At 43.4% G+C, this 10,949-nt stretch overlaps 1 protein-coding gene across 1 annotated transcript; it reads right to left on the bottom strand.

Annotated features, from left to right (window-relative positions):
* Window positions 1-2,153: 2,153 nt before the first annotated feature.
* Window positions 2,154-9,448, bottom strand: gmpr (guanosine monophosphate reductase). Its single transcript, XM_041955573.1, has 9 exons — window positions 9,261-9,448; window positions 6,117-6,236; window positions 5,685-5,768; window positions 5,391-5,564; window positions 5,222-5,303; window positions 4,550-4,656; window positions 3,883-3,925; window positions 3,604-3,763; window positions 2,154-3,448 (listed from the first exon to the last, which is right to left on the bottom strand). The coding sequence occupies exons 1-9, from the start codon at window positions 9,345-9,347 to the stop codon at window positions 3,268-3,270; spliced, it is 1,038 nt and encodes a 345-aa protein (XP_041811507.1). The 5' UTR covers window positions 9,348-9,448; the 3' UTR covers window positions 2,154-3,267.
* Between the last annotated feature and the right edge of the window lie 1,501 nt (window positions 9,449-10,949).

Below are 10,949 nucleotides of genomic sequence, written 5' to 3'. Positions count from 1 at the left end.
CTGCAGGGGGCCACAGCAGTTCCCAGCCAACTTGTTTGTACTATATTGTACTCACCAAGTCCCTGTGTCTCACCACCCCTTTCCTCTATAGCAATGGAGAAACCCTGTCGGTGTATGTATTTGACAACTGTACAAATGCACCTCTTTGAAAAAGAAAATGAAACCTTGACATATCTGGAATAAATGGGCATCTTTGTGTTTATTTGAATACCAGCGCACACAAACACCCCATGGAAAGTCTTATTAGCTATTACATTTTTCCTCCATTGATTTGGATTTAGTGCTGAAATTGAGCAGAAAATAGCTCCCTCTAGTGTACAGTGGCCTGAGTGACAAGACACCAAGTATTGTAAGGTCAGTTATCTCACATGAGTTCTTTATTCTTCATTTTTCTGATTCAGCTGTCTTTAGCAGTTTTACTCTGCTGTCCACTCATATATGTCTAAATATGGAATCTTAAATCATAGAAGAAAACTCAGCTTGACTCATGACTGCAATGGTTGAGTGCAAGAAACAGCACTTTTGTGTTTTTTAACTCTAAGAAGATCCGCAAAACATATACATTCTATAATTTTGTTGCTCCATTTTTGCAGTATAGTAATAAAATCTGTCTTTTCTCGATGATATTATGTCCAAAAACACTTTTCTTTATTTGAGAATGAATATAGCAGACATTAAAAGAATAGGTGGTTTATGTAATTGATGGGTTAGTCCTACTAGGTAACAATTAACACAAAGTTAACAACTATGACCGCAGAAAGTTACTTGCCAAAATATTTTATGTTTGATCCCTTGTCAGTATGCCTTCATTGTGGCTTGTTTTAATACACATCGCCACATCTCCCAGCAAAAACATGATAAAGCAATGGTCTTAACTTCAAGTTTGTGGTCTTAGAAAGATAGCAACTTTATTCTGCGTCGTCCAAATGCTCCAACAGCAATTACTTTTTTCAGCGATAAAAGAAAATAACATAAAGTAGTCGATTAACGCGTCCTTCCGAGTGGTCTTTGAACGCAACATGCACGTAGCCGTTGATATCACGTCAACGCATCACAGCGACTGTCAAGAACATGGAAGTAGAAGGGGGGTGGCGTTTCTCAAGAGAAATGGTCAATCGGTTACATTTTTTGCTAAAGGAAAACACACGCCAGTGTGCCAAGGTTAGTTTTGTAGTAACGCCGCCATTGCTACAAACTAAGTTTAATCTCGAGCGTCACTACAGCTGCAAACATGCTAAGCTTGAAGACAACACGAACAAATGATAAAGTTAACGCTCTTCACAGAGTTTGGATGCCCAACAAGGAGCTTTCGAATGACCACATTCTGCCAGAGATGGTGTTATGGAGGCAAGTTAAACTATTAGCCTAGCTAGCATCTGGAAAGCCTAGGCTAATCTTTGTTTTGAGAATTTGAGTGCCTCGTTGCTGCTGTGGAGCTGCTAGCAACAGACGAAGGGAAATTGTTGAGTGTTAGCAAGTGTCTGTGTGATTTGGCCATCATGGTGGACATTAAGGAGAACCTCTCAGAGCTGAACCTCAAGCTCCAGCTGCTTCTCAGCCACTGCTGCTGCCAGAACAAACGCCTGCTGTGACATCTGAACATACTGCTGCTATACTGAGTGTTAAAACTCCTTCAGGCCCTTGCTGAGAGGTTTCAGGAGATAAGAAGTAAACCAAAGGAACTGAGCATATTCGCTGTTTAATGTGGAAGCAGCTGATGTGCCTGACAACCTACAACATGAAATCATTGACCTGCCAAGCAACGATCTGCTACAGAGAGCGGCTCTTTTCAAAGCTGATTCTTGCATGGACTGAACCAAACCTGGAAAACCAGCTGCGGGTTGGATCGTCATCATCATCATTATCACTGTCATCTGACATTAGACGCCTCACGAAATGGAGCAGTCCCAGTCAACCCACAGGTGAGTGTGAGGCATGTGTTAGATAATTTAGCATGGCCCTCGAAGGATGTTAAAAAAAACCTGAAATGGCACTTGACAGGAAAAAGCTTCCCCTCCCCACCTCTAAATCAAACAAATGTGCAGTGTCTTGTCCAGAAAGATGAATCACACTATCATTCACTGATCATTTGGGTTTATTAACACAAATGTCTGCCCTCTTTGCAATAGCGGTGAAACTGGGTGAGAGCTGCTTTTCCAGGATATATTTTAGAATTCGAATTTTTCATTTAACAGTGTTTAATTGTGTTATCGCTCAGTATGACTTTTCCTCGAAGTTCCTCGCTTGAAGTACAAGAGAGCGACTCTTCAACGCAGTAGAAGCCACAAATCTCAAGACACCCTTCATCTGAAATGTCAGGCACAGTGGAGGCAATGAAAGAAGACTTAACAGGACGTTTTCCACGCACAGCAGGGCGAATCAAGTGTTTCTCAGATATGTCGTAATGCATAAACCCAGAGGTCTTCGTTTTCGTCTGCCTCACACACCCTAAACACATGCACGCAGACACTTAAGAGACATACACACACATTATATTGTCTGTCATCAGGAAGATGATAGACATGTCTTCACAAAATGATCAACACCACTGAGGGAATTAGCAGAAGGTCCTGCATGCAATTTATTGCGACATGATTCCTCCAGTGACAGTTAAAGGGTGACGTCTCTGAGTCTTGCATATTGATTTTTCACATTCACTCCAGCGCACAGTTCAGCATTTTCCCCAAATGATCTGAGCATGAGTATCAACCTCCTCCTGCTGAGTGTGTTTGCATGGGATGTGTCAGATGACATCTCTGTTCTGGAAAAACCCCACTAGCCTACTGTACATGCACAAGTTAAAAGAGTGTTTTGACAGATCAGATCTGAAGTACACACGCCTCAGCAGTCTGAGTCTCTTATTCCCTGTTTCTAAAACTGAGAAGAAGTTATCTAGGCTGTTGTTACTGCAACATGTGCATTTATCAGTAGCATATTATGGTGTCTGTAAGCATGTAAACGCACTCGCTGCAGGATGAAGTTGATTAGAGCGCTGTGATTCTTCTGGGAAAAGTCTTCAAGTCAAACGTTGAGTTAATTTTAATCACAACCTGCAGGAAACTAACAGCTTTCTGACAGCAGATATCCTGAGAGAAACAGGTTGGGCAATCATGTAGAAGTGTGTGTGTGTGGGTGCCTGTGCCTCTTTTTCTGCCATGTGTTACGCCGCTGTCCTCCTGTTGCATGTTTAAACTCTGCATAGTACACACACAGTGCATATCATGCAACCTGCGTGTACTGCATGTGTGTGGGCATGTGTACGCCCCGCTAAGTGAACATTTGGCTGGACTGCTGTGTGACGCGGATGAAGGTGGTTCTCCTGCTCAGCTCCTTGAGCTTGGCGGCGCCCACATAGGTGCAGGTGGAGCGGAGGCCCCCCAGCACATCACGGATGGTGTTCTCCACGTCCCCTCTGTAGGGAACCTCCACTGTCCTCCCCTCAGACGCCCTGAGTGCATAGGAGTGAGGAGAAAGTGGGGCATTTTGTAGTTAAAACAGAAATTTCATGGGTTGTTGAACTGAGCACATACATTTTACATACATACATTTTTAAAGTTTATGAACTCAGTAATTATTATGCACCTCCTGATATGAGTTTCTCACCTATACTCAGCAACTCCACCCACATATTTCTTCATGGCTGTGTCGGAGCTCATGCCGTAGAAGAGTTTGTATTTCTTCCCGTTCTTCTCGATGACCTCCCCAGAGCACTGGTCGTGGCCTGCGAGCATTCCTCCCATCATTACGAAGTCAGCCCCCGCGCCTGAGGAGCAAAGTCACGGTGGTTAGATTTGTAGAACAGTGCAGCACAGTCATGCATCACCACTAACACGTGACTCCTTTAAGTGTGAAAAGAGCAAGAACTGTCGGTTGAATACTTACCAAAGGCTTTTGCTACATCTCCTGGGCAACTGCAGCCACCGTCCTGTACCGAGAAAAGATACACGTCATTCATACGGCTTCACACTGAGTCACAGGTCAGAGCAGTTTTCTAATTGTGCTGCCAGCCTTTGAAGACTGAGGCTGCCCTCTGCTGGCTGCAACCTAGTATCAACATTAGAATCTTGATGCAACAAGATATTATGCACTCACAAGGCAATCACCTTAAAATAAGCAAGTAAAAATATTTGAATCACTAATTATCCATAATGGAAATTAATACTCAGGCTATGATGGTGATCTACACTATGGATTAGGTGAGGGTCCTTAGATAATTCATGTTCAGACCCTATCCTTTACATTGATAGGCTTGACAGATGTAAACTATATTGTTGTGTTTTTTCCTTTGTCATTTGTATTTCTACGTCTGCTGTATCTAAAGCCCTTTTCTAACCTCCGAAGCTTTTCCCTAACCTGACCATAGCTAGCTAGGATTTGTGTTGGCCGGATGCCCACCAACTCAAATAGTAACTCCTCTCCACCAGCAGAATAAAACAGCTTTGACAGTGTACAATAAATGCTAAATACGCTACATACTCAACATAACACTAACCTCAGTAACTGTTGTGCTTCGTTTTTTCCCTTGTTATTTCTTTGTGGCCGTACTTACGGAGATAATGTGTCCTTTGAGACCATGGGCTGAGTCTGCACACTCTATCACAGCACTGAGTTGTGGATAGCCCACTCCTGTCTTGATCCTTGTCGTGCACACAGACCCTGCAACACACAGTGCAACACATTAGAGGAGTCCATCTTCATGTAGCGATGCCTGCCTGTTTTAAATTGCTTCTGCTGTAGCTACAGGAAGCTGTCGTCCTTCTGTCAGCCCAGCTCGCTATTTGGAGACAGAAAACAGCAGCAGACGATCGAAGAGACAGCGTAGCTCATATGGAACATGCTATTCAATATAAGCATCTAAATACCAGGCCTTTAGGAGATTTAACAAACAATAAGATAAGTGACTCTTGAGTTTGTTCATGGATTTGCTGCAATGAAAAAGGCTAATCTACTGGTAATAATGTTTTTTCTCTTTTTACAACAACTTAAGAGTTAAGAGTTTTAACTCAAATCCTGCAAGTGGTCCATGTACCCCTGGCGCTGTACATGAAGGGCACATACAGTAACATGCACTTTATGAGTCTTTAAAGTAAAAACTACTACAAGACAAACCTTGCTGTTGAAGGTTTGCAAATGAGACATCTCAGTTGTGTGTGTGCTTGAAGGCCAGCTTTGTGTTTATTACTGGGGAGAGCACACTCCTGAGACATCTGTTTCCACCCACCTGGCCCGATGCCCACTTTGATGATGTCAGCACCGGAGAGTATGAGCTCCTCCACCATCTCCCCGGTTACCACGTTGCCAGCCTGCAAGGCAGACAGCATCAGCCCTAAGGCACAATCTCACAGCACATCCCGTAACTGCCAGCCAAGGTGGCGAGCCATCTCTCTTACCATGATGGTGTGTTTGGGGAACTTTCCTCTGACCGTCTTGACGAACTCCACAAAGTACTCAGAGTAGCCATTGGCCACGTCCAGACAGATGTACTTGAGGGCGGGGACGGCTTCCAAGATGGCACACAGCTTCTCCAGGTCTGCGGTGCCGCTGCCTGAGCTGGCAGCTACATGCTGTGGAGAAAAGCCACAAGTGTATGTGAGGAGGAGATCCTTACAAATAAAAATGCGTAATTATGTTCATGCTGCTAATGAGGAATAAGCTTCTTAGTAAAGGCATGGTGGTGATATTACCTCTAAGCAGTCTGGATGATTAGCAGCGAAGTTTTTCCAGTCGTCGACAGAGTAGTGTTTGTGAATGGCTGTGAAGAGGGTGTGCTAAAGAGAGACAAAGACCCAGAGAGGGAATGCACAAATATGTGTTCACACAACAACATCAAAATCCACATTTCAATTTTTGTCTATTCGTTTCTGATTTACGCATCATGATTTTCTGACTCAGTAAGTGCTACAAAAGAAAGACATCCCAGAAGCTAGCAGACGTCTTACTGCTTCTAGGGCAAGGTTGCTAAATCATGTTTATTCCCAGAGGCTTCCCACGGCATCCCGGTTTTTGTTTTGTGATTCTATGTCAAATAGAGATGTTGGCAGGCCCGTACAGAGACAAATGCACGAACAGAGTGGTGCTGTTATTTATTTTTCATCCATTCAGTCGTGTTCGCTCACTTTGCTGAGGACTTGCGCCATCTCAAATGTTCCTGTGGTGTCCATGTTGGCGGCGATGATGGGGATGCCGGTGTAGGTCTGTTTGGAGTTGCGGAATGTGAAGGTCCTCTGAAGGTCCACCTGAGGGGGACGAGACATGAGTAATTCTGCGTTTCATAATCATGTTTTATTATTTTTGTCTCTAAAGCTTCTGAAAGGACGCTGCAGATTTTCTTGAAAACGGGAGCAGCTCATGTGGCTCGTGCTCTGCATCTGCGTGGTCCTTATGGGGACGCACTGAATCATTTAGATGCGGTGGTGAACTTCGCCGGTGCCGCTGTAATGTGATGAGCTTGGGCTCATTGTGACACACCAGCGGCTCCCTTTACAGCAAAGTATCTGCACTGATGGTGGAAGCTATGATTTCTCTCCGGAAGATTTATAAATAAATCTTATTCTAGTGAGGTGACGGACCTTTAGCTGAGTTTACTCATAAATGTGGTATGTTCCTTTATGTGACCCACAAAGAAGAAATAATGTTCTTGTTAAAAAAAGAAAAGTTGAATTCAAAAGCAATAAAAGGCACCCTGGCTCTATTCGATATGTCCAAGGGTTTTTGGCTGCTACAGCCGTACATGGCTGGTCTACTACTAGCTTATGGTGGCTAATGTTAGCTTATGTTAGCTAACTGAAGATTCTCTAACTGACACATTAGTAAGTCGCTGCATTAATACTTTTGCTAATGTTACACTACATTTTAGCATTTTCTATTATCTTGTAATTAGCAACAGTTAGATAGTCTTGCTATAAATATGATTTACAGAAGGTGTATCATGTTAACAAGCTGGCAATATACAAGCACACATATTTGCTACAGGGAAGGAAGATGGTTGTTTGTTTTCAAGATAGTTATATTCAAAAGTGAAACTTGTTTAGTGTTTAAAACACATTTTAAGCTTTGAAATTATTCAATGTATTTAAATCCAACAGTCAGTGCTGAATGCTTTTGCTGAGGAGATCCAAGACATCTATTATGCACAACTACTGCAGCCGTGGAAATAGTAGTGTGCCGTAACCTTCACGGCAGAATCATTTTCAGAATCACAGCAAAAATGAGGCTATAACTCATAACGGTTGGAGAAAGGGGAAGGTGGCGAAAGAAGTATGGCTGAGAAGGGAGGAGCGTCAAGTCGTGCGTGTCCATCGTCTCGCTGCAGAAAATCAATATAGGCCCCTTCTTTAAAAATGGCACGCTGACTCAGGATTCTCCGGTTGATTCACCAGTAAATCATGACCAAGTATGACACAGGGATGCAATGGCCTCAGTTATGAAGCATTCTTAGGGTCTCTGCTATGAATTGACTATTAAAAAATAACAGAATCACTAAAAAAAAGGCATTCATTAGTTGATTTGTGTTAGCTCTGCATATATTTGAAAGAATTTGTTTAAATCTGCAGTTTTTGCACTAAATCACCCTCAGTGTGATAAAAGTAAAACATTTGTGAATTCATCTGATTTTACAGAGGGGGTTTTTGGAGTTGCATTCTAAAAACATTTGGCTAAGCTGATACAGACGCGCAGTCGTACAATTTGAAGCACCTAAATACAGTAGTCATCTATTTATAGGTGTGTTGCAGGTGTTGTTGTTGCCATGGTACAGTCACATCAGTCACATCAGACATGCAAGCATCTGGAGAAATCTCAGTAAAGTCCAAACTGAAGGGTTTCTACTGGGTGGTGCATCAGTGCTTGATTGCTGACCAGCTCGCCATGCGGCCTCTTGTTATTGATGCAGTTTATCTTCCGTGATGCTCACATACGCTCCCCTCCTCTGAACAACAGTGTGGATGTCTGGTAAGCTTAGCTTTGGCAGGTGGATTTCTGCCCCTGCTAAATGTAGCAATAATTCAAACAAGAACAGTCAGGATGTCAACAGATGGATGCTTTCAGCCTGCATGGGCCATTAGAGTTGCCTGCAGCATACTGGCTGCAGTATATGCTGCAGTAAAGTCATACTGTGTAGACCGCTGATGTCTGAAATTAAGGCAGTTATTTTAGGTCTTTTCTTTATTATTTAGTTACTGTAGGAAAAGAGAATTTGATGGAATGTGGAGAATAAGGTAAGATATAGACTTGGCTTTTACTGCACTCAGTGCTCATGTACTGGCTGTTCTCTGTGCTGTTATCTGTGTCAGTGTATATATCGAATGTGTGGCGAAAGGAATGTGCTCTGGTTGACTGTAACATGCACTACTATTTTTAAACATGTTTTCTGAGAAGTCTCCTGTGTCTCATGTTGCTTGCCACTTGTCAAAAGCCAACTCCCACCCACTTCCACCTTCCACCCCAGATCTGGTGCCACCACACCAGTATAATGATCTTGGATCGGTACCAGTCCCTGATCTAGTGACACACAGCTAAGCTGAGGAAGTTCCGAGGATGAAACAACAAGGAGAGGGTTGTGTTGTCTCAGAGTGACAAATCAGGGAATGTTAGATACCCTGTGGCCTGTTATACCTGCTCACAATGGCAGTGATTGATGACAGACCCAAATCCGTTCTGATGAAAATCTTCTTTTTGTGTGTGTGTGTTTTTTAAATCTCAGACTGTTCTTTTTCTTTTGCTGTTTGCAGACAGTTATTGTTCATAGCCTCCGTCTGGCACAGGGTGGTCTTGTTTTCTGTCACCTTTAAGAAGGTCACTACACTGTTATATTCTCCCTCAGGGTAGCGTTTATGTTGCTCACCGAAGTACAAAGGCAGTGTACACCTGCTGGCTTACACGAAAGAAAAGGCACAAATATAGAATTACACTGAGCGTGCACTTTTCAGCTTGAGTAAGACGTCTTTTCAAGATACAGGGTTAATCAATGTGAGTGCTGCTGCTGCTCTGCAAATAGATATGTCCAGTTATCAATTTTATCAGGATGATAATTAAAGAAAACAGTGTTAGCACTGGAGGCCCATACATTAGTCGCCCTCGACCGTCCACCCCATGCATGAATAGTTAACCTCTATTGCGTCACCTAGAGGCATTAAGTGTACTTCCTGAATGCTACAGTCAACAGATTCCACGCCTGAGAAGTATCCTGGTCTGATGTTCGATTGAACTGTAGCTGTAATATTTGGATTACATTATCAGAGTAAGTCATTAACAGCACCGACCTCTGAGCGACTCTTCAGGCTGCTCCTCTTGGGTCTGAAGAGGACATCCTTAAAGTCCAGCTTGAGGTCTACGTCCACACGAGGCATCTTGGATGCCCAGAACGCCGATGACCAGGATGAGGATGATGAGTATGCGGAGGAGAATCCCCTGAGGAAGGCTGCTGCAGCAGTGGTGGCCGTTGGTCCCAAGCCCCAACCACCAAACCCGAACCTCCAGGCGGCCAGCGTATTTATAGCAAAAGGGGGCCCAGCCCAGCCCCGGCCCCCATGGCTTTATTTGGGCCTGGACTCCCTCTCTCTCTCTGTCTCTCTATCCCCCTTGCTCCCTTTCTCCCTCCACTCCTCCAGCGTCCTCTCTCTCCCCCCTCTCCTTCAGCAGAGTGGCAGCAGCAGCAGTGGCCAAGCTGGCAGGCAAGCCTGACGCATATATACACACACATACACACACTCTCTTGCACACACAGACATGGTAGCACTGCAGTGGGTTGTGTGCTGCAGTGCGAAAGAGCACACCTGCTGTCCAGTTGGGGCATTGCTCCCTTAGATGTTGGCAGACAGGACAGGGAGAAAGGGAGACAGAAGGAGGAAGGCGGCAAAGAAAAGAGAGAGAGATGGAGGCGCAGAAGAAGACAGACTAGTGCACTGACAGGCACACTGAGGAAAAGTTGTTTGTCAGTCATGGTGGACAGTGTGCAATAGAGAGCATTCAGCTGTTTTTGCATTTATCGGCTGTGTTCCATTTAAATTGTTAATGCACCCGTTGGTGTGTCTTTTGTTCTGCTTTCGTACTGTGTCAGCTGTGCATGGCAAAGAAGAGAAAAAGACGTTGTGCTTGAAATATCACTTTCATCAGAGTTCAACCCTTTGATGCATCAGCAACTCTGACCCCTCCTGTTGGATAAAGTCTAAAAACTTGTTTAGAGGGTATCATACAGTCTGTTATTGTATCTAGTCAAAAATTTTGCTTCTTGTTATTTCACTTGGATGTTTGAGCTTCACAGTGCAAAATGATGTGCAGAGTTTGACACTCGATCCCTGTTTCACATTTATCTGCTGAGGGGGAAAAGTTTCTCTGCTCACCGAGAATCTCAGTTTCTTACCTGTCTTAAAACATGTCTACGAGAACGAGATCTTTACTAAAAGTACCCTGAGGTGTTAAAAAGCACAATTATTTACTGTGTTCTTCTTCTAAATGGCCCAACATGACAATGTAAAACTATATAAATACAGTACATTATAAATTACAACTCAAGATAGTCATGAAAGTCGTTATATTACATAACTATGGTTTGGCAAGAGAGCAACTGCTGTACAGCCATATCCCAGAAGAATCAATGGCTTGATCAGTTATGAGCAACTTAAAGTCAGTGCTTTCAAGTTATTTAGCAATTATTTTTATTGAAACAAATTCTAATATCCATCTGAGATTATGTTGTCTCTTTTCATAGCAGCAGATCACAGAAAAGCCGTCGCACTGCACATGAGCATAGGTTTCCCAGCATTTATTGTTTGTACAAATTGAGACCAGTAGATGTCAGCATAGCTGAAGAAAGTGGCTGCTAAATAAAGAGAAGAATGAGCACCAGGGTTAAAGCTCTTGTTAAAGTGTTTCCTGGCAACAAGAGGAGCCTTTACGATATTTATGCATCTGTCCGTTATGTATTTCTTGCTGCCTTTACAGCACTGTTT

This window comes from Chelmon rostratus, chromosome 16 (genome assembly GCF_017976325.1).
Source record: "Chelmon rostratus isolate fCheRos1 chromosome 16, fCheRos1.pri, whole genome shotgun sequence".
Lineage (NCBI taxonomy): Eukaryota > Metazoa > Chordata > Actinopteri > Chaetodontiformes > Chaetodontidae > Chelmon > Chelmon rostratus.
Note: the sequence above shows the minus strand (reverse complement) of the source record. Positions and strands in the feature narration are given on the sequence as shown.